Genomic DNA, 24,157 nt, shown 5'->3' on the forward strand with positions numbered 1-24,157 from the left:
CATGATTTGGAGCACGGGTCTGAGTATAAGGGTTGTATGTGTTTTTGACCAGTTATTATTGATGGCTGCTTTATAAAAATCTTAATGATAAGGTGATTGAGTCTGCCTACCTTCATTGGGGTAACACGTTGTGTGCTTGTACTATTCTAATATGGCCAACAAGGTAAAGCACCATTCTGCTTCAACAACAAAAAAAAAAAAACCTTCATTTAAGCTCAAATATTGAGCAGCGTTTCCTGATGAGCACAAACAGGCTTTTTAAGGAATTAAAATATACTTGGAGCAATCATTTATATCCTTGAATAGTGGTGTGCAAACACCTCGGTCCCCACCCTGTACATGTTGGTTTATATTTCAGGATTAACTGTAATCCTTAAATTGTTATTAATTTTTCTTCAGACTATTAAGGGATTTTTTAATGTAAGAAATAGCTGTGCACACCATGTGGAATAAATGTACCATTCACATCCTAAGAGATAATGCATCAGATCAACCAATTCTATACTTGTTCTAATACTATCAATCAGTTTGCTTTTTTTAAATTTAAAAGGCAAATGATTCTTTTTCATAGAGTCTGCATATTTTTGATTTGGTCAAATTATACACCAGTTATAGACCGTCATGTGAAAGCAGCAGGGTTATAATTATTGAAAGTGTGGAAACCTGGTCTCCTAAACGAACCGTTTCTGGTCCCCGTAACGAACCGTTTCTGGTCACCCAAACCAACCGTTTCTGGTCACCGAAACCAACCGTTTGTGGCGCAGGACGAAGCGAGCGGCTGCGAGAAGCCCCGCCTGGCGTTGAAGTGAGCGCGGCGTCCTTCTGCTCAGCAGTCCTCACTGGAGGAGAGATGAGAGGCTGCACAGAGCACTCCAGCTAACGCGCCGGGCCGAGGGGTTGAGTTTGCACAGCGCCGCTCTAATGCATTATGCAGGGCCGGCTATCTAGTGCCTGTTCAAGTGCGGGAACAAGAGGAGGGCCTGGGGACTGGCCTCCGGGTGGGGGGGGATAGGGGGGGTAAGGGGGGGGGGGGTGCTGCGCCCCCGCGCCCCCGAAACAGCCAGATCCAGCTCGGCGCTCATCTGGAACCCGACCGCACCTCGATGAGTTTGATTAATTAAGTCGCCGGTTCGGGAGTGCAGCTCCACTGCCCACTCTACTGCCACTCGTTAATCGCTGAGGGGAGGAGGGGGGGGGGCGGGGAGCGGGGAGCGGGGAGCGTCCTCGCCCTGCCCAAACCCTCGTCGCCTGGACGTCCTTTAGAAAGCACTCGAGCTGGCGACGTGGCCAGAGACACAAACAGGAGTGGCGCTTTCCCGCCTCACTTCAGCCTCCCCCCCCCCCCCCCCACAGTGTTTCTGTTTTTTATTGTAATTTTTTTTTTTGTGTTTTTTTCTAGGTCAGTTTGAAGTTGCTGCTTTTGTAAGAGTGGATTTGGGGCATTTGCATGTGGATAACAAACAGCAAAATTGACATCTCGGCCGAGAGGGTCTGAAGTGGCACGTCTGCCCTGTTCAAAGTGTTTGCTAAAAGCATTGCTTCTCTAGTGGTGGTGAGAGAGAGAGAGAGAGTTAGAGAGCGAGCGTTAGAGAGGGTGTTACCGCTGGTTACCTCACTTCAGGCCTTCTGCTGTTTGGAAGGGGAAATGTGGAACAGAACGGGTCCCTCGGTGGGACAGGAAAGAACAGGTGGCAGTGACCCCGGGGTCCCTGGGTAGACCGCGCCCCGTCCCCCACTCACAAAATTTCACCAATGCTCACAGACCATCGGTCGCAACTCCTGCCAGATTCTCTCCCCCACAACACAGTGCGGTGCTGCGTGTTATCAGATTTATTTACACTCAGGAAGCGCTGAGGGCGATGTGCAGTTTGCTGTAAGGGAGAAAATGTCTTGGGTTGGCCATGATGACCACGTCTTATGGCACTCAAGCAACCCCTGCTGGTCAGGCAGGCATTTAGTCAGGTAAACTTTATTTATAGAGCACATTTTAAAAACAAGTGATGTTGACCGATGTCGAAACATTGCTTTCTGTTACCAGTAGTGATTGTTACATCAACATTGGAATGTTCAGTTCTAATTACATATTTGTCATCTTGCACCTTAAAGGGTTAAAGGAGTCCGAATGCCCAGTCATGCTTATCGCTGTAACCTCCAGTTCGGAAGGGTGCAGTCTTCCAAACGCACGACACCATCTGCTGCTTTTCAGTTTTATATTGAGGACTTTGGCGTACGCTTTAATCCAGTAACTAACACAGCTTAATGTTTTTGCATAGAATCCTCTTACACAACTGAGTGTGTTACCAGAGCGATTCAGGTTGGGTACGTTGCCCGAGGCGTCAACAGCATTGCGCCTCTTGGGAATCGAACCTGCAACCCTCCTGTGCGTGTAATGAGCGTGTGCACCTTCAGGGCCACAAACGTCCGATATAAAGGACTGTAGCAGCTCTCCCAACCATTTGGAAGGCAGTGGGTGAGTGGGACTTATCGCAAGTAAATTAAAAAAGAAAAAAAGAAAAAAAAGGAGAAGAAACTCTGCATTCCAGTCACTTCAGAGCCTTGCGATGCAAGAGCGAGACCTTATTGGCTTCTGGGTGCTGCATTGTACTCAGTCTTCCAGAACCGGAATGAATGTGATTGTGGCTAATGTACAATTGAGTCACGCAGGTCTGCTGTTCGGTGAAAAGGCCTGTGTGTTAATCACTCTGCGAGGGTGACTTGATGACTCAAGATTTGACAGTCCGAGACCTGAGGCAAGCGGCTCTTCTGGTGCAGGCTCTGTCTGGTTTAAATGCTAATGACAGATGATTGTTATAGTGTTCGAATGTGAAGTTGGCTCTAGCCCTTTCTGTGTGATAAAATGAAACCGTGTTTGAAACTCTGTCCTGTCTGAACTGAAGCTTAGTGCCCAGGTCTGATAACTGAAGCTCAATCAGTGCTCCAGTTTGTGATTAATGAAGCTCACTCTGTTCTGTCAGTCATAACTAAAGCTGACTTTGTTCTGTCTGATGACTGAAGCTCACTCTACTGTCTCTCAGAACTGAAGCTGGCTCCATTCTCATGTCGTAAACAAAGCTCTCTCATTGTTCCTGTGTGCGTGTGACTGACAACTGAATCTCTCATTCCAAAGTGCTGTTTTTTGTGATGACTGAAGCATTCTCATCGTACCGGGTCACCCTCGTGAGTGTGAAGTGGGTCAGGCCACCGGTGGCTGGTATTCTTGGCCCAGCTCCCCTCCCAACCTGCCACTGCTCCAGGGACTGTAGGCCTTACCTGTCACATGTGCCCGTGGCTCCCTTCCCAAAATCCAGCACGGGAGTGTCCCGCTCCCCTCTCCTCTTCTCTTCCTTTTCCTCTCCTCCTTTAATTTGGAATTTCGATCATGAATTTTTTGATCGGCTGTGTATTATTTAAATCGTGCAGGGGCCATTTATCTCTCTGAAAACATGACTTAATCATCGCTGGCTTTTTGTTCTCACTTTCCTACAGATTAACACGTAAATTAAAACGAGTGTAAACAAGCGCTTTTATTTCCCCCGAGGTTGACGGGAGGGAATTTCTGTTGCGAGGCGTTTAAATTTTATGCAAAGTCGCTTGGTTCTCAGCATGATAATTTCCGTGAGGCAATTAAAGAAGCTTCTGTTCAGTGCTCTCTGTATTGCTTGACTGGAGTAACGTCTTCCATCTCTTTCAAAGATATAGATGTGGGTAACTTGTCTCATACACGCACACACACACACACACACATATACGTGTAATAGTTCACATGTTTGTGTAATGGTATCATTAGCCTAGACAGTCTTACGTCCTGTGTATTTTGACATTGTGACGACTGGATATGCTTGATCACGTTTAAACTAAGGTTGTGTGGGTGCAGTTCTCCAAGTGTCCACATGAGAGCAGCAGATTCACACAAGTGACACATCCAGCTGTTTTAGCCAGCACGCTAACATTGGAGGAGACGAGCGAAGTGCACTGAACTGTGTTGGCGAAGTGGCTTCAGGCTCATATCCTCCCCTCCTTTCCTCTACATACTTCTGCGTAGGAGAGGAGTGGCAGTGGGGGAGTGGAGGAAAGGAGGGTGAGGAGTGAAAATTAATGGATGCACCCGTAATGACAAACCTTGACGGCTTCTTTGTCCCGAGTGGCCCTTGAGTAAGATCTTGCCCTGTTCATCATTCAGCATAGTGGGGACCTCTGCTGGCTTGGAAGACTAGGTGATCTCATGCATCTGGCAGTGGGAGATATTCAGGCCTTCTCTGGAGCTTAATTCAAATCTTTGAATTCATCAGGCTGTATTTTTGTTGTCTGCAAAGGACAATGTGGGGTTTCTCATTTTGTCCAATGAGGAGAGACAGCCCAGTCATCACTGTGCAGGTGTGATGTCAATGGTTGGTGGGTTTTCTTTTTTTTTTTGTGTGTGTCACCTCATCTGGTTACACCATGTAGAATAGCAACAGACGCTCTGTTACCATGTGATGTGTATCTTTCACATGGCAGGCTTGGAACAGGTTGCTTGTTTTTCTGAAAATTCTCTGGTTCTGATACTTCTGTAGATTGGTGACAATTTTTTAATGCATTTTTTAAATTCATGCAGCTGTCAATGTTGCAGAAATGAAAGCAGTGATTAATGCACTAATGTGCTGTAAATGTTTGTGGATTTGTAAAGGAGACTGTTGGCAAGAGGAATGGACGCCTCATTTGCATCGCTCTGGCATGTTTCCTTCTCGACAGACTGGGCTTTTGCATCATTAGGCAGCTCAGTGCTGGAAGCATTCAAATAAGAAATGGACGTGAGCCTCACAAATGTGTCTTTAAAAAGTAGCGCTTGTTCTCCGTGTAGTGACGCCAGAGGGCAGTAACGAACAGGTGATAGATCAAAGTTCCTTCGGCATATGAGAAGCTTTATGGGTCCCTGCACGTGGTGAGCCGTTACAATGACACAGAGGTTTTAATATTGAATTAACCTAGAGGATTTACTAAGTGTTATTTATCTTTTTAAAGTTCGCAGTAGGATAGACACAGTTTCATATTTTCTTTGAACCGTTGGGATGTACGGCGCCAGCGAATGTGCTTTCATAAGAATTTAGCTATTTTCAAAGAGTCATAATTTTCAAATGCCTATTGTATTACCCGGATCGGTTATTGTTACATTTATCTTATTATTCTCCATGGCAACTGCTCCGGCAAATATTTTGTGGAAAAAAAAAAAAAAAAAAAAATTCTGGGGAGACTGCTGCTCACAGCTCAAGAGAAGTCAATTATCTTCTGACGGAGCTCAGAGAACGGTGTCAGAGTTTCTTCGTCTGGTCTGTGCGGTGAAGTTAAGTAAGGTCATTCGCCGAAGACTGGTGCTCACCGCGTCGGGGCATTGAGACTGCGTTCATTTACAGCTGTTTTTGTCCCCTCGATCTTTTAACGGGCATTCGGCCCATTGACCGTGTAAAAGATAGATTCAGCCTGACAAACGTAAGCTGCTTTCGCGCTGATATTACCAACTATGCCTGTGTGATCAAGCAAGCAAAACGAATGGAAAAGTTGTTCATTCATTAAAATGTGCACTGGGTTTGTGTTAAAGACGCGATTGGATCCGACAGAACAATCCGCTCTTTTATCGCTCTGCCACACTCGCTGCTTTCAATTCTGTTCGTCAGAGCTGGCTCCTGCGCGTGCTCACCACGGCATGATCAGTTTTTTGGCTTTCGTTTACCTCGATCTAATGATTTCATTATATTTCCCATCATTTCGTAAAATACTTGTGATGTCACATTTTTTTTCGCCATGGTTTTCATACCGTTTCTGATTGTCCTTTTAAGATTTCCCCCCAATGTCCCGCTTAGATCTAAACTATATATTGGTCTAAAATGCACACGTTTTATTATATAGTAACAATATGGTATTAACAGTAAAATGGGTTGTTTGGCACATGGCACATGGTCACTGAAAAATTTGCTTTTGAGCTTATAAAAACTCCAGAGATCAGAGCAGATATATTTAGCCATAGTGGTCTGTATCTCCATTTCCGAAAGGCCAGTATCCCAAGGTCCATTTATTTCACAGAAAGGTAAACCAAAGGGGCTTAATGTGTGTTTAAAGTAAAGACTGATAAATGGAGAGACTTTGAAGAGGGAGGAGATAGTCCACAATTATTTTTAGTTTGTAAATTGACAGGTATTGTGCTTGGGGCCAATTCTTCTGCCGACTCTGAGACCTGGCTGAGTTGAAATTACCTTAGCAGCCTGAGAGGCAGCGCCATTTATCAGAACATACTGACACTTAATCTATTCTATATGCAATTAAGTGTGTTGTTTTAAAGGCCACGAGCTTGTGGGGGTATCCTCCTTCAGTCTCATCTGGAAACCCAGGAGACACATGACTCTTTTAAAAGCCTATGGCCCAAGCGCTTGTCAAGTGCTTAAAATCCTATTTGAATGAAATACTGTTCGCTTAAGGGGGGGGATATGTGTAATTGCTTCTCTACTTTTGTGCTATCTCGAGAGAGCATTTCCAGTGGGGTTGGAAATGGAAGGGAATCATCCGGAAGCACACTTTCGCAGACAAATGAACGAAACGCCTCTATAACAGCCCAAGTTCTGTTTAAATAGAATTAAACACATTTACTCCCCAAAGATGTCCTCTTTTTCTCAGGATAATCTACAGTATTAACAAACTAACACGCTGGAAATGTTGCACTTTTTTTTTTTTAAATTAGGCTTTAATCTTGTAAAGTTTTGCTGAAATGTTGAAATCCAGTCGCTCAGATATCTGCGACAGTGAGTGATGTCACTTACCAAATACGGAACTTGATAACCAGTCATAAAAAAAAATGCTGGATGACTAGTTGTACACAGGAACCATTGTGGCGTAAGCTTTGTTCTGTGTGTGGCACGCAGCTGGCGAAATTTTCTGCCCGATTCCTTTGTACGCAATGACAGATGCAGCGGGAGGAGCGCCTGCGCGCGGTCGGAGTTCTTTTTTGTTACCGCTATCCCCGCCATCTCTCGCGCGGATGAGGTATCACTCGGTGTCCGCGGGGCTTTGTGTCGTCTGATGGAGTTGAAAATAAAGCCGGTCGGGGCTTTAATGGAGCCGAACCGAAGCCTTTCACGTTGAGTAAACAAAGCCTTGTAGCGCGAGGCTACCTTCAGGCTCAGTGTCCTCTGATTTCTCTGGGAAAATTAGACTTTTTCCCTTGGCTTTGTAAAATGAGTTTAAATGGATTTAAATTTAACTGGTCTGCTAAACTGTCTCTAGACCCCATTCTCCTTTGTGTTTCAGCATCAAGTATCTGCTTCTGCTGATAACTTCCCTCTGAAATACCCTCCCATCACATTCTGCCTCTGTTGTCATTGGAGAATAAATGACCTTCAGTGACCTTGCACAACTGAGTTTAATTTCATGGGTCTCGCATCTGAACATGTGTATATGACATATTTGGCTTCCATACCAGATTGAGGTGTGTGTGTGTGTGCGTGTGCGTGTGCGTGTGCATACATGTGTGTGGGTGTGTATACATGTGGTGTGCGTGCGTGCGTGTGTGTGTACTTGTTTGAAAGGAAGCTTCCTTTCCTGAAACGGTGACCCTGCTGTGAGCGGTCAGTGATGTGGACCTGGCCAGCACCTCTTAATGACGGTTCTCATGGCAGCGGTCTGTGACGCGTATATCCCACACCCTCTGCTCGCCCCCCCGGGGCCAGAGAGAGAGAGAGCGAGGGGAGAGCGAGGTGTCAGTGGGTCAGACAGGCCAGCACTCCTGCTGCTGCTGTTTTAATTAGGAGCAGAAACTGAGACACACGATACCTTTGCTCAGCACCGTCTATCTGAGCTCTGTCACACACACAAACACACACACACCAACAGGCACACACGCACACACGTAAATACACACACGCACATGCACGCAAACACACACGCACACAAAGACACATACTGTACGTAACTACACACACATGCTCACAAACGTGTATACTCACACACATACACACACACGCTTTAAAAATAAAAAGCACAATAGTGTAATGCACTTGAAAAAGCAAAAATAATAAATGAATAGAAAATAACTTGGTGCATCTTCCTGGTTATGCTTTGAATTCAGCATCTACATTATCTGCATTGATCTTCCTCTGAGTTTTAACGACGTAATCGTAAAAGCGGACAGTTGACTGGACTGTAAATTGCTCTCCCATCCCCGCAGGTGGTGGTGTACAGTTGTTTGATCAGTATTAGTGTTTCACCATGGGAGGGGCTCTTCACAGGGCCTAGAGAGAGCGCCATTGTCAGCCTCTGTTGTTCAGTTGTTCGTGATCATCATCATCATCATCATCAGGTTTTAGCGCAAGAAAGTCCGATTTTTTTTCCTGTTGGTTGAAGATGCCGGTTGCTTGTATGAATTAATCTTAAGCAGTGATGTTTAATATGGTATTAATTGGAATGTTAATTGGACGTAAAAAATAATTAAAGCTGCACATTTGAACGTGAAGCTCAGATTTGCGTGTAAAAATGAACGCATCTACAAGTGTGATATAAACATGTTATACATGTGTAACTAATGTTATGGTTGAACTAGTCACATGTGATACTGTTAGCATGTCATATACATGTCTTCTAAAATAAACAAGACTGCATTGCCCGCTTTGCATCTGGCATCTAGATGTCCAAATTTCAGTGTTTTTATGTGCTATATATTTTCTATATTTATCTTATTGATTATTCATATTTTAATGAGTACAGTAACTGATAAATCTGTAGTCAGTTTTAAGCTGTTCGCTGCTCGCAGTGCATGATCAAACTGTGGCTGAGAGAGCAGATGCGTACTGCATATCTGGGGAATAAAAATTGTTTTTTTTTTGCCAATAAATTGATGACAAGGTGACTCACTTGTGTGACTGCGTGTGCCACAAATAGAGGCGTTTCATTTATTCCGTGTCCATGATGGTCTTTTAATTTGCGGGTGTGCCATCGCCGCACATGCGGCCTCCTGCTGGAAAATGGACCGGTTTCTGCCCGGCATCTGGCCCGCGATGCTCATTAGGGCCCGGCAGGAAGATTACATTTCAGACAGAGGTGCCTTTCGCTTCGGGTAGCTCTGCGTCGCCGTGCAAGAGGCAGACGCTCCTGAATTGCTGTTGGTGTCTCGTCGTGATGTCACTCTGTCTTCTGAAAGTGTGTGTGGCGTACCTGTGCTGCTGTGTGCACCTGCTTTGATCTTCAGGCACAAGCCTGTTGTTGCTGCCGCCGAATCTGTGTTGTTCGTGATTCCTCTCTAGACTTTCTGAGGTTTGGCTCCTCATTTAACTTGTTCGGGCGGTAGTCGCAGTCGCCTTCATCCGCAATCGTGGGGTTTTTTTTTTTGGAAGTGAGGGGGTGGGACAAACAAAGGAAGTAGATTGAGTCTTGATTGTCAGTCACCTCCGTCAAGACCCAGAGCTGGCTTTGAATTTTAAGAAGGAACCCCGGGTGCACCTGTATCCCAGATGTTGTGCTCTGTTCTTGTGCTGTACGCCTGTGTGACGGACTCTCTCAGTAGTTCAGCAAGACTTCTCTTGCACCCTTCCCTCGCATAAAAAATGATTTGAACATTTTCACTACAGTACACTTTAAAATGAATCTATCAGTTGTTAATTGTGTTTAAACGATGTTTTCCGTAGTTCTGTTGCCATATCAGTGACATGGTGAGGAGAACCTTACCATCTTCTGACAACATGCATTCCATCAATGGGATCACCAATGCACAAAAGACAAATCCATATTTAATACTTTTATAAAATATGAATTCCATTGTTTATTGTGCTTGCTAGACCAGTGGCAGTATCAGATTACTCAACACCGCACAGACAAGTTTAATGGTTTTTTTCGACTTGTATTTCTACGGTGCTAGTCCCATTACAGGAGATTTTATGTTGCTTACAGGAAACAGCTGCTGGAATGTGATAACTAATGGCCACCAGTACGGTCCTCCGTGCTCACATTTGTTTTATTTCATCTTTATTTTTTATTTTCAACATGACCTACAGCATTTCAGAGCGGGTTATACGCGATGGTCCTGATTGATTTCAGTTATTTCTTTGACTCACGCTTGTGTAATTCACACATCATGGTGTCTCTGCAGCACATGCTGGACCGTGGGCGGAACTACGCTGTGTCACAACGGCTGAGAAGGACGCCTGGATTTCCTGGTGCGAGCTGCAGGGTTTTTACTGTGACTTGTAGAACTAGTGCTGCTTCACCTGGAGCTAGGAAGGTTGTAGAAAGACTGCTTTTAAAAAGAATAATTTCAGTTGCCGTCTGGTTTTTTTTGCAGGACTCTAAGGGTTCTGCATCTCTGACATGTGTCCAAACCTCCCACAGGCTATGCAAGAGATGTGAGCTCAGATATATCTAGCTTAAAGCATCACTATCTCCAGGTACCCTTGATTTGGCACTATGGGCCTGCTTCTGCTTCTTCCAGCAAATGCCGTATTCCTGCTTCGTGAAACAGGGCCCAGTTCCCTAACCATTATACTACACTGGTGCTGGAGTTCATCATAAGTTGTGACTGATTGACATGTAATAGCGTCGTATGAGGAGTGCTTGTGCGCAGAGGGAACGTAGCCATGCAGTGGATCCGGCTTGCTCTGCTTAATGGGCCCACGATCGACGAGGATGGTTCGGGGCGCCCCCCCCCTCCCGTTCACTGTACCGCGCAGAACCGCGAACACTTCAGCCGCAATCTTCCGCACAGCGGGGGACGTGAGTCCGTGCTGTTTTCTCTCCTCCTCCTCCTCCTCCACTCTCATCCCCTCCGTCTCTCCTCTGTGATCTAGGGCGCTTTCTGTCGACGGTCGGCCGTAGTCGTCCATCTGGCCCTGGGCATGCTCTTTTACAGTCTCAATTCGTGTCCCCCCGAATACCTCCACCGATTGGCCGGACGTAACGGTGATGTTTCCGGAGCAGACAAATGAGAATTATGACCAAGCCGCCGTTCTCCCTCCTATTGGCTCGTTTCAAACGTTTTTAGGCAGTCAATGGCGGTAATCGCGGCACTTCTCCAGAAAGGCACTCTTTTTTAAAGATCACAGGTTCACTGGCACTATTTACTGCTGAGATGTTGCCCCAGGAGCTGGAGCCAGGCTGTGATTTCACCACAAGGTGCAGTGTGTGAGCGCCATGCTATGCTATGCTATGCATTACCTGACGTTCACGCATTTTTTCCCCATTGTTAACACATAGCTACAGCTCTCAGGTTCTGTACTGCAGGACTGCTGCCTGGCACGCCTAAAAATAACTACATGAAATCAGAATTACAAGGAGAAAATAAAAAATAAATTTTTCTTATTGATATACTTTTTTTTCTTTAAGCGCTATACAAATAAAATTGAATTGAAATTGAATCAAATGATAGTTTATAGTTCAGTCCAGTTTATAATAGAATTTTAAAAAATGGACATGCAAAGACATAAATAGATATATACATTTTTTTAAAATAAATAAATGTACTAAAATGTTTTTGTGTGAACCAATGGCCAGACTCGTTCCGTGGGTGGGCGGAGTTATCGTGCTGTTGCTTCTAGAGCGCGGCGGCTCCTAATTTGCACCGTGCCGGGTGGGGAGGGGGGGCGGGGTTGGGGTTGTGGTGGGGAGGGGGGGGGAGGGGGGGTTAGTCTTTCACTTTCCCCACACAACCTGTTCTGTCATGTCGTGATCATGCCAGCAAGCCACTCAAACTGCCCGACAGGGCCAGGAGCTATATTTAGACCGCGCTCAGCCGCGGCAAATAAAGCGGTGACTGATAGCGCTCTAATAGAGGTGGGCAAAAGCGTAGCCGCCGCAGAGGTCGTTGCCATGGTAAACCTCAATCTTTTCCCTCTCTTACGGACCCTTCTGGAAGGTGGATGGAGTGGGGTGGGGGTGGAGGGGGGTTGATGAAAGAGGGAAGAAGGAGACGTAGAATAACAAAATGGGTCAAAGCCCATTTATAAAGTCGTTTTTTTTTTTTGTTCTTTTTCTTTTATTAACCACATTGCCATAATGATTTACATGTACTCAGGTTGTAAATGTCTATTCAGTTTGTAATTGAAAGGTAGGGACCTGTCTTTCATTGATATGAGCTCTTGAGTGAATTCTTAAAGAAGGTCATCTCAACTGAAGTGTAGGGGGTGGGGGGGGGGGTGGAATTCATTTCATACAAACCGCATGAAAAGGTTGAGAAGAGAACCCATTGACATCTAGCACAACCCGCTCCAGTTCTGAAACTGACAGCAGATGAGCCTCTTAATTCATGGTGTTCAGTAGTGCACCAGCCAACAGCTGGGCCCTGGTGTTCAGGCTGGTCCTGGGCCCAAATCAGGAGAGAAAGTTGAAAAATAGTACATTATTTTTGCAAAACCAATACAGTTCCTCAATTTAAGCGGTCCTCTCGAAAGGCAGGAAGAGAAAATGTAATTGTATGAACTTTAACTTTGTGAACCCAAAGATGGTGTTAACTGATAAAAATTTCTCTGGGTTAAACTGCTTCACTTGACCTGACGCTCATTTAATTTCTGGCTTCCGTGTCGAATCCTGCAATGGGTGTCAAGAGCTGCGCCTTGTCTTTCGAGAGATGGAGGAAGTGAACATTTGAACTCTGCCACCGTTTGATCAGTATCTAAATGGAGTCAGTGACTTTCCCCAGCTCTGGAGATTGTTATTAAAGAGAGGTTGATCACAAGGTCAGCGCGGTGTGTGTTGTACTCCGCCCGTAACTGTGTCCAATTCTGCGCTCGGGAAATGATTTTGTCCTCTTCGTTTCCACACTTATGCCAAATGTGTTGGAAGAAGTCTTCAGCCTGCCCTCATTCTCTGTAGCGATTAATAAAATATTTTAGCGATTACCACTTTTCTCTGGCACACTGCTGCATCTTTGACGTTCACTGAAATTAATGATTTTGTTTCATGGTGAAAAATTGCTGCGTTTTACAGATGGTTAATGTGCTTGCCGTTAGGACAGGCAGAAAGCTCAAAACCTAGACATCCCTGTGATGAATGTGGGCTGTGTCATTAGCTAACTGTCTGGGAGCCTAGTGTCCCAAAATAATAAAACAACTGTTGTGTCCCAACAGAATAAGATGCTTGTGTGGAAGACACACAGCATGCATGTAGCTTTAGTAATTTAGTAATGCAAGTAACTGTTGGGGGGCAGTAGAGTGAGGTATAATGGTTAAGGAACTGGGCTTGTCACTGTCACAGGTTTAATTCCCAGGATGGGACACCGGTGAGCCCAGGGGATATGAAGCTGTATAAATATATAATGTACTGTACATAATGATCTGGATGAAAGTGTCTTTTAAACAAAGGTAAAGGCAACACTAGCTGCATTAAATCTGCTTCCCGGTCTGTTGGCTACTGGACCTTTTAAAATGGTCCTGATGAGCAGGGTGTTATACGGCAGTTTGCCTACGTGATACCTGCTGCCATAGCCGAGCAAAGTGGCTGCGGGTTTCAGGCCCTGGAATGCCAGATGGGCTACAGCTGGCTTGGTCCCGTTGTTGGGTTCCTGTCGGTTTCATTTGGCCTGGATCCCTTTGGGATGGCACAGCCTGAGAGCCTTCTAGCGCATTGGCGCATTCCAACAGGTGGCCAGGAGTCTTCAGGATGAGACGACCGCTAGCCCGATCGGCACTGGGCACAGTCGCCTGGTACCCAGGTGTGTTGGTGCAGCGCACTCACTTCAGCTGCTGAATTCGCCGCACGCGTGTAGGTTAGTGCTGACGCCAGAGCCACAGCGCAATCATCGATCCAAAGCAGAGAGAAAAACATAAATGCTATTTACTCAAAGATTTGTGGCTTAGACCAAATAGCCGTTGGATTGACTGGCCCATTAATGTGCTCTTCGTGGTCCAGTCTGTCTCAGTTCTGTCCTGGTATCCTTGCTTGTTATTATGTCTTCTTGTGGCTGGTCTGTGGACTTGAATAATTAGAATCGAGGCCATTGGTTGTGAGGGTCGGCCACAGTGATTCGCTGACCCCCTCGGTGTGGTGAAGTGACAGGAGAGAAGGATAAACCCTTTAATTAAATCCCCACAATACTCCCTCATCAGCGGATAATTCCCGTGGCTTTTTGTCTTAATCAAACGAAATGAATTTGTCATTAGCACAGCAGTAACGAAGGGAAAACGTGTTTAATTTTAACAGCTACTTGGCATTCACTGACACGGCAAGACAAAAATAAACATGTTAGAGACGCTATGGAAGAGCAGCATCGCTATGGAAATGCAGAACCCCCCCTCCCCCCCAATATTTTCCGATGTGCCCAATATAGAATTTAATAAAGTTATAGATACTTAATCCCCTTAAGGACATAATTATTTTCCCCGAAGAATGAGTAATGTATTTGTTTAGTTGACTGAAGTAAAGGCAGCAAGCTATTCACCCAGAGAGATTTGCATTAAAAACCACTTTCTGTGTTAGTTTACTTATGCTGCCAGTGTAGCGTTGCCTCTAGTATATAAATGATCTGGTGTGGAAATGAAGTGTATATTTTATACTAATGCAAAGGTTTAAGTATTTATGGATTTTGTGCCAATTTTTTATTTTTTAAGTTAACTTTGCAGATAATTATTATTTATCAGTATTTATTTTGCCTTATTAGTATTATTGTTATTATTGTTGTCACAAAAAGTGATGCATTATCCCTCATGAAACCTCTGAATGGATTTGTGCAATATTATGGGTTATGGACGGCTTTTCACAATTCCAGATAGGACTAAATTTTCATATTGGCTAGTTAGCGACTATTTAGAACCATGAAAGATCATGTCAAAATATGAGATTTAAATGAAATACTCCCTGTTTACACCAGTCATACTGTCTTACTAGAATAGAACAGATTTTTATCGTCCTGGCAGTCGGAGATGGAAGCAAAATATGCATATTGTTGCAGCTGCGCAAGTTCACTTGATTATATTTTAATGCATCGCATTAAGCGAATCGTATCAGTTTTTACGCCTGTCAGATTCAAAGCAAGAAATAATTCCATATCAACGCGGGCGTGTTTCATTCCATAATCAGGTGAAGATGGCAACTGTACAACCAGAATACCTGACAAAAGACTCAATGCTGTATTAGTGCTTCTTTTTTTTTTTTTTGCTTGCCAGAATAAAGGTGCGTTGAGGAAGAGGTGGTGCTGCTGTATGCGGTCGGAGAGGGCTTGGGAGGGTAAGCGCTCCCTCTCTTTGAGCGCGGTGTTATTTCGGCGACGGGTTTTCGTCCTGTGCTGCGCACGGGCATCCAACACGGATCCACACGTTTGTTTAAGGTGGGGTTGCCCGGGCAACAGAGCGCCCAAACCAGCGCCGTCCGAAAGGGGGGGGGGGAGTGTATACTGAGAGGGGGTTTGCTTGTTCTCAGGTGTTTTGTGACACCCCCCCCCCCCCGCTCCCCAGTGTTTTACCTTTGACATGGGATGAAGGTGTGTGGGGGGGGGGGGGATAGAGGGGAGGGGGTGTGCAGGCTGAATGGTCTTCCTTAATGCGCGCGCGTGTTTCTGTAGGGGAGAGATAAGGAGGCGGTGGATTATCCTGCCAAACCAGAGGGCATCTATCAGCGCTGCCCCCTCTGGACTGCGCTGGTAAAGACAGTCCCTTTTGTCTCTATCAGTCTCTCTTTGTCTCCCTCCATCTATCAGTCTCTCTGTCTCTGTCGGTCTCTGTGTCCGTCTCTCTCTCTCTTACTCTCCACCCCCTCCCTTGCTCTCTCTCTCTCTCTCTCTCTCCCCCTCCCTCCCTCCCTCCCTCCCTCCTCCCTACTCTCTCTCTCTCCCCTTTCCTTTGCTCTTGCTATCTTTCTCTCTTCCTCCCTCCCTTGCGTTCTCTCTCTCTTGCTCTCTCTCTCTCTCTCTCTGTCGCTCGCTCGCTCGCTCTCCCCCCTCCCTGTCTGTCGCGGGCAAAAGATGTTCCCTTCCTTAATGTGGTTAAGCGGCTTTGGCGGGACTGCCAGCCCTGGGAGTCGTGTCCGTCCGACCGCGTCGAGACCATGACCTGACTCGCCATGAACTTGGAGGGTCTGGAGATGATCGCGGTGCTGGTGGTGGTGGTACTTTTCGTCAAGGTTTTGGAGCAGTTCGGGCTGCTGGAAGCCGGCTACGATGGTAAGGAAAGAAAAATCTTTAACTTGCAGTGGTGGTTTGTAGCTTAATGCGTAACTGTGCTCGAAAGAGCGGCTAAACTTAGTTTTCTGATACTTTGATGTAAAGCAGTTCATCTGTTAGGTGTACATTTCTTTGAATAATGTTCATGCAGAATGAGAGTATTTAAAATTTAACTGTACGTTAAATATGAATGATCAGTAAAGTGAAATCTGTACAGAAATTGGATGCTGGTTCACATGCTCGAGAGAAAGGTTGGTGCTTTGCAGAAAAAATTGATTTTTTTTTGTATATTGTTTAAAAAAACAATTTACAAGTCATGTAAATGCAGTCATGGCTCGCTTTTTTCAAACCTGTGAGAACAAATGTATTCCCAGCAAATACCTTGAAGTCTGAGTATTTTATTGAAATGGCAAATGTAGTGAATCAACAGGTTCCCCATTTAATCAGCACTAAGCAGAGCAGTGTGAGGAGTCAGCACTGGCAAAACAAGTTTCTGTGTTTTTACTGAAGCAGGAACACAACTGTGTGTTTGTGTGTGTGTGCGTGCTCAAGCGTGTGTGTGTGTGTGTGTGTGTGTGCACGTATTCTGTGTAGCTTATGTTTTGTGCCGCCCCCCCCCGATGCTTACATTATCTAGATTTCCAAAGGAAAAGGGTGGAGTGTCTATCTGACATGGTCTACCTGCTCCAGTAATGGATGAACTGACATTGCCCGTCCAGCCATGACCTTTATTGCCTGCCGTTTATGTTGTTGAGGGACATGGGAGACGCACTCTTGTGTTAAATAGAGGAGGAAAAAGGCCATCCTCTTGCCAGCAGTGCATTTAATGAGTTACTCACCCGCCTGTCTGCGAGTTTTCCTTTCTGCTAACGTCCTTTCTCCTAAATAGACACAGCTGGCCTTTTTAAAATGGCCCGTCCTGTCAATTTAATAACCTGCAGCCTTCTAATTCTCATGGATTTAGAGTTTGCATGCCAGTGATTTTATTTCCAGTCTTTGTTGAAATGAACTCCATCTGTCTGCTGTGTAAAAATCACAGAATTAGTGTTGGGGTTAATGATAATGTTAGTGTTGGGGTTCATTTGTCTGCAAGAATTATAATTGTTTTGGAAATGTACAATCATGGCTTCTGTTGAATTATAATACTTTATGACAGACTAAAGCTCTGTTGTGAAACAGTGTCTCAAGAACATCTTGGTACAGTTGTGAAATTTTAGCAAGATATATTTATTTTACTAAAAATGCTTTCTTCAGAGCCTGATCTGGTGGGACACCTTGGCTGGGGAGAAAGTGACTGGGTTTCCGTGCTGCTGTTTCCGCGGTGACCAGGGCTGAGAAAGCCCACTTAGATGATTGATTGGGTCTGAATTGAGTTTGATTGAATGTGAAAGTTGTCATCTGTCTGCGGGCGGGGGGGGGCAGGGGGGAAGAATCCATATCGCCCATACAAAGCCCAGACCGGGTGAGCCAGATGCAATTACCCGATTAGGCCGGCAGATAAAGTTTTCAGACCGAGGCCAGACGGACGGACGGACGGACTCGGGCAGAAGGAACTGTGGGTATCCGTGCGGTGAAGTGACACATTCACCGCGTTAAATGCGGCATGTAAATGACATGGGGGCTAAAGGGAGACTGGAGAACCTGCGGTGTGTTTGCCCTGGCGAACCGGCTCTCGCGTTGCCACGGCGAACGATTGAGACATTTCGGATCCGTGCTGCCATTGATCCGGGACGTGCGACGTGTTCGGCTCCACCAGAGGACCCCTCCAGGGAGAGCCCCGGAGAACGTTCTAGAATTCCGAGAGGCCTGCGGATGACACGGTCTTTAATTGGGCCCGCGACTCGCTTCTTGTCGCCTAATTGGACCCGTGAAACATCTTGATTTTTTAATAACTCCGAAATCCTATTAGGCTCCTGCTGATTGCACGTCACACTGTCCTCATTCGGCAGTCTCACCAAGAGCTGGAGTTTGTTTTTGAAACACGGGCCATTCTCTTTCCATCAGATGTGGCGGAAAAGCCCTAGTGCCATTGCCAACACTGTGGACTGCACAGTGGTCTGCTGTTGGTCTATTTGTGTCGGATTTGTTGACCGCAGTTTGAGGGAACTAAGTTACCTGCTGTTTTGGTGGTTTCATATTCATAAACTTGTGTTTGTGATTTTCCTAAAATGGGTGCATGGAATGGAAGTAATTTGCGTAAGTATGTAAGTATGCTTGATTTTGTCTGACAATGGCTTGACAAATGTTTTTTTTCCCCCCAGAATATTTACTGTAAGGAATGTGTACTTAGTGTGCTGGCACAGACTGAAGGACAACTCTTGCTGTACAGGATGGAAGATTAAACCCTTTGAAAAAATGACCTTTTCATAAATACTATATCATTTTGATTTGTGATTTAGACTGGAAATGACACATTTGCCACTGGCAAAGACTTTTCCTGTAATATCCCATTTCCACCTTTTTAAAATATTTTTCTTCTGTAACATAAAGGTTCTCTGTAAACAGTGATTTCCAGTACTGTTGCTCTATGTATGCAATCCACAGTGATTACAATGGAAAAAGCACAACTTCAACACTCTTTCAACTCTATGGTTTTACCTATTGAGAACTAAATAACCCTTGTTTAGTTCTCTTCAAGCCCTAACAGATTAATCTAAACTCGTGACTCATAATGCACACATTTTACTTTGTCATTATTTTTTCAACCAAAAAATATCCATGCATCTTAATCCATGCAATGAAGCATAAACGTAGGGTAGCTTGTAGAACTCCAACGTACACACAGGATCTTTCTCTCCATAAGTCCCTGCTAGTGAACTCTTTATCCCCTTAAACAAAAGAAGAGGACGGTGTTTGAAACTGAGCCCACCGCCAGAGAAGTGTTTATTTGTTCCCCGATTCGCGTATTTTTAATGCGTGAATCTTACATTGTCGGAGGGTGGCAGCCGGCACCAAGGCCACCTGCTGTGCACGCGTGTTCCGACAAGCTGTTTCGAACGGGGAGGTCCCAGAACAGTTGGCTATCTCTTCAAATCGGCCGGAAGGCGCGTTGCGTTCTGTTGCCTGACGGCTAACCAAAAGGGCTTCGGGAGGGCGTGGCGCGCAGAGCTATGCTACACCGGCCGGTTTCTCTGTTTTTAACGCGTCCCGCGCCTCGCTGTAGTAACTCTGACGCGTGCGCAGTTGAAAAGGTTTCGTCTCATAAGATGAGGTGAAAGCGCGGAGGTTCGATCGTACGCTCCTCGGCGCTCACAGGTGTCCAGTCCCCGCTTCCTATACGGCCCGAGGCTCCGGCTCCATCCACGCCTTCACGTGCCCCTTCGGTTTTAATATCATCTGCGATTATTCCCTCTGATCCCCACGTAACCCTTCATCTCTCTGAATAAACTGTTGGGCTAGTTCCTTGTTTTGGCGAGGGTAATTTTATATCCTGTGTCTGAGACAGTCGTGAGTTATGCTAAGAAAACCGCAAAAAAATTAGTAGGCTAATGTAATATACTGTACATGGTTAGTTAATCATGCTCATGCTATTTGTATGTTCAGGAAATGTATGTGTTCGTCTTTTTTTTGGATTTGATTTACTGGTCTGCTTAAGCCAAATGAATGCACATTTGCCCTCGCCTACTCAATGCACAATTCACTTGTTGCAATGTAGATCACAATAAAAGGGTCAATTTAAAAAGGTTGGTAGTTTCTTAAATGCAATTTATACCCCTTACAACTGAAAAATCTGCCTTGATTTAAGCAGTTATTTTGTGTAGGCTCCCATGTAGTGCAATATGACAGGTTTTGATACTGGTAATTCTTGATTGTCATTGAGCAGTTCACATTAAAGAGGAAAACAATAATTCACTTTGAATTAGAAGCTTTGATTTTATACTCACCATTGTGCTTTTCTGAGCACAGGTTGGGAAAGGGGGACCTGTACTGATTAGAGTGTGTGTCTGAAAACCATACGTTGATTATCAAATTGCCGCGGAACCGTTAGCTTTGTGGGTAGGCGGTCTCATTTTCCAGTACAGACATCAAGTAGGCTATTGGAAGCGTGTCGTCGAAACATTTTCCCCTTACTGACGAATGATTTTCTCAACAATTAATAATGTGACTGATTTCGTAATTAGTATTCACAAACACCCTTTCTAAGGACCATCGGGTTGCCTTAAGTGCTTTTTAGGAGCTAGCTGCCATGCTTGGAAATATATAATTTTCTAATGTTTGAATAGGCTTAGATGCGGTTAATTAAACATTGTTTTCAAACATTTGGCATTTCCAGTTCTTCCAGTCAGCCATATGCTCAATGATTTATGGACATATGATTGAATGGATGAATAGAAGTTGAATGGACTGTGTTTTTCATCGTCACACACTATCTCTCATGCACCCACTTCTAAAACTCTTATTTGAAGAATTTTTTTTTTAAATTGCGTATGCAAATGCTAACGTATTTATTGAAGTAATTCTCACAAATCAAGTGATGTGTGAAGACATTTATCTGTTCTTGTCTGTTTTGGTTTTCTTGGCACTGCATCAAGAAAATAACACACTTTAGAGGTATGAATGAGATACTTCACTAATTTTGCTAAATACTATGCTTCAGTTGGTTACAAATTTGAATAACTCTGTATTCCAACTGAAGCAAAACCTTATCTGTGGTTCAAAGAATAATTCTCAGCAGTTAGAATCTAGTATCAGTCAGTTTCAGTGACTGGAAACCAAAGTTATGGGTTGTTTGAGGTCTAATGATCATGCTCTTTTTCCACAGTATGCATTTTGCATTTGAAACCTTGATAGAAAAATGCTCTGAGCTCTTCTAATGAAAGTTTTACTTGAAGGCTTCATGCTTCTATGCACCTGCCTCTGGGTCTGCCATGCCTGTACTGAAAAAATGAAATGGCTGTTGCTGAAGATCACATGCTTACATTGACACTTTTTTTCCTTTTGTTTGACAGAGAGGTAATGACGTGGCTTTCCTGTTTCTCCTGTCGTGGAACAGAACAAGAAAGCCTGTCAAAAGGCACAATTAACAGTGCAGGTTCCCTTTCCTACCTCAGACACTTGCACCTTTCAGCTGACTACCTATGTGTTTTAATTCCAGCAAGTCTTAGAAATCCCCACTTCAAAATCAAAAATCACTAATGACACAATCATAATCATAATAATCCTGGTCATCCCCATCTTGAATAAATACTTTTAGGTTTTTTAATAAGCGTCTCTTATGTGGTTAATATTGTTGACTTGCGTTGTATATAAATCAATTGGCTATATTATGTGTATGCTTGGTCGTGCCATAAAGATTATTTTAATTCGAAATGGACGACAGAATTCTGTAGCTGTTGATCTCTCCATGGTGACCGCTCTTGAACAGAGGCTGGAAAAGCATTTGCAGGAAAAGTCTTAGCAATGCGGCAGTTGTACATCCCCGAGGTGAAATTCACAAGTTGTACCCCCCACCCTTTAATTGCTGGCATACTGTGCCCTGTGGGGGCTGGTGATGGCTTATGGGGGAGGGCGACTGCGGTGCAAAGCCCTGTGCTCTGGTCAGACAGGGAACAGGAGCTGTATGGAGCTGCACGATGCCATGCACCGAGGCTCATAGCCTTGATACAGGGGATCAGGTCGGTGGCTTAGCTGTTTGAAATGACCTTGAGGAAGGAGTGTGGAGTGAAATAATGTTTAAATTGGGTGTAAAAAAAAAAAAAAAAAAAGGGTAACTGGCCAAAAAAAAAAAATCAAATCAATTACCTGGTCTTAAGGGTAAGCCAAATAATTCAGCGGAACAGATTGTCTCCGGTATTAAGCGGATTAAGGCATTCTGTAAATACCCTTCACTCAGGTAATTTAGAAGGTCATTTAAAAGGACTTGGAACTGAATAGAATGAAATGTGCTGTACAGGATTTATGGAGTGTCCGTTAAGGGTAAATGAAATTCTGTCAGGATACATGGATGTCTCCGTATGGGATAGCATGAAATATGCTTCACAGGATATAGGAGGTCCTAAGATGGGATAGAATGAAATGTGCTGTACAGGATTTATGGAGTGTCCCGTATGGGATAGAATGAAATGTGCTGTACAGGATATATGGAGTGTCCCGTATGGGATAGAATGAAATGTGCTGTACAGGATATATGGAGTGTGCAGTACTGGATAGAATGAAATGTGCTGTACAGGATATATGGAGTGTCCCGTATGGGATAGAATGAAATGTGCTGTACAGGATATATGGAGTGTCCTGTATGGGATAGAATGGGGTGTGCTGTACAGGATATATGGAGTGTCCCGTATGGGATAGAATGAAATGTGCTGTACAGGATATATGGAGTGTGCAGTACTGGATAGAATGAAATGTGCTGTACAGGATATATGGAGTGTCCCGTATGGGATAGAATGAAATGTGCTGTACAGGATGGGGTGTGCTGTACAGGATATATGGAGTGTCCCGTATGGGATAGAATGAAATGTGCTGTACAGGATATATGGAGTGTCCCGTATGGGATAGAATGAGGTGTGCTGTACAGGATATATGGAGTGTCCCGTATGGGATAGAATGGGGTGTGCTGTACAGGATAGAATTGAGTGTGCAGTACTGGATAGAATGGAGATGCCATACAGGATAAAATTGTGTATTATTCATGTCAGAACTGAGTGAGACCTTGTGCCTTTTCCTTTATGAACTAGTACTATTTATGAACATTTTTGCCCGGTGTGCCAAGATAATGGACGGGCATAAAATTACTAATAAAGAAAGAGCTGGACAGCATTGTGCTCTTCGGTTGGGTGTGCCTCGTTGGTTTTGACCAGCCCTGATGGTTCAGTATAACAGAGCGATTATTACCTCCAGCAAACATATCTGAATAATGCTACCGCCGTTCTTTTTGACAGTTCAGTCTCAAATGTCCTGCTTAATCGTTCTGCAATGGATGTGTTTTTGCCGTGCTGTTGAGATGAAGGCATTTGCAGGGGGATTAGGAACCTCAGCATCCGCCACAACAAACTTTGTAAAAAGTCACACTGTAAAATCAACTCTGATGGAGTGCTGTTAACTCTGAAGTACTTTCGGTTCCTAACGGACTCACTCGTATACACACTCTTAGTTCATTTAACACTGTAAGAGTTGATGTACTACGAGGGATTTTGCAGTTGGTAATCGTGCACTGTAAATATTCTGGATTCTGGAAGGTTCTTTTCATCATTAGCTGGCTTTAGGGAATTGAGTGGAAGAGCTGCAGACCTGAGATGAAACTGGAATTGATTTGGCCCTCCTCCCTCGGTGGCCCTGGGTGTCCTACTGCTGGGAGGTGTATAAATAGACTCCTGACACAGTTGGCCCAAAACGGCCTCCCGTGCACATCTCCGTGTGGAGTGACAGTGGGCCCATTTTTTTACCTCCTTGCTTCCTTTCCTTGCTTCCTTTCCTAGCTCCTAGCTCCACCCATCGGAGGATTCAAGGAAAGGGCACAAGGGTTAGATGAATCAAGGAAACGTTTTTGGCAAATTGAATGCCCTTGTGCGGACAATGTCAGTTCAGAGTCACATCACTTACCAATGTGGCAGATGGAGAGAGATAGAACCACTTATACATCGATCATTTATACATCACATGTTTCAGCGGAGGGAAAAAATAATTCAGCTAAGAATGTACTCTTGTTTCTTTGCTCAGGCATCCTTCAGGAGCCTCCTTGCTCCTCGCTCCTTCAATGACATTGTTACGTATTAGAATTTTAAGTTTCACCTAACTCTAAGACAGCTGCTTGAATGTTAGTTTTTGTACTGCCGGTTCACAAAAAAGATTCCAAATTCCTTCCTATAGCTTTGTTGTGAATACCCCTTGTTTTTATTTCTAATTAAAGTGCACATTGCCCAACTGAAGATTTAGATTTTATACCCTTACACTGGATCTGAAATGTGTTGTGCCAAAAAAAAGGCTGCTTTTGAGTGGTTTGATAAATGCTTAAGGGCCTCTAGCACCGAGTCTTAAGTGTTCTTGTGCTGGGTGAAAAATTCCTAAATGTCTGTGTTTTTAAACCCATTCTTTGTTCTGTGTAGGGCCTGAAGCACA

At 44.5% G+C, this 24,157-nt stretch overlaps 1 protein-coding gene across 7 annotated transcripts in view; it reads left to right on the forward strand.

Moving 5' to 3' along the window:
• LOC135259931 (Kv channel-interacting protein 4) overlaps positions 1-24,157 on the forward strand; it is a 162,006-nt gene that overhangs the window by 73,318 nt on the left and 64,531 nt on the right. Inside the window, exon 1 of one of the 7 annotated variants that reach the window (XM_064344883.1) lies at positions 15,909-16,099. The exons of the other annotated variants lie outside the window; for them this stretch is intronic. Within the exon in view, the coding sequence (XP_064200953.1) occupies positions 16,000-16,099 (100 nt within the window). The 5' untranslated portion in view covers positions 15,909-15,999. Of the gene's footprint in view, positions 1-15,908; positions 16,100-24,157 lie in introns of those variants that run through there. 7 annotated transcript variants of the gene reach the window in all.

This window comes from Anguilla rostrata, chromosome 7, assembly GCF_018555375.3.
Source record: "Anguilla rostrata isolate EN2019 chromosome 7, ASM1855537v3, whole genome shotgun sequence".
In the NCBI taxonomy this organism is placed as follows: domain Eukaryota; kingdom Metazoa; phylum Chordata; class Actinopteri; order Anguilliformes; family Anguillidae; genus Anguilla; species Anguilla rostrata.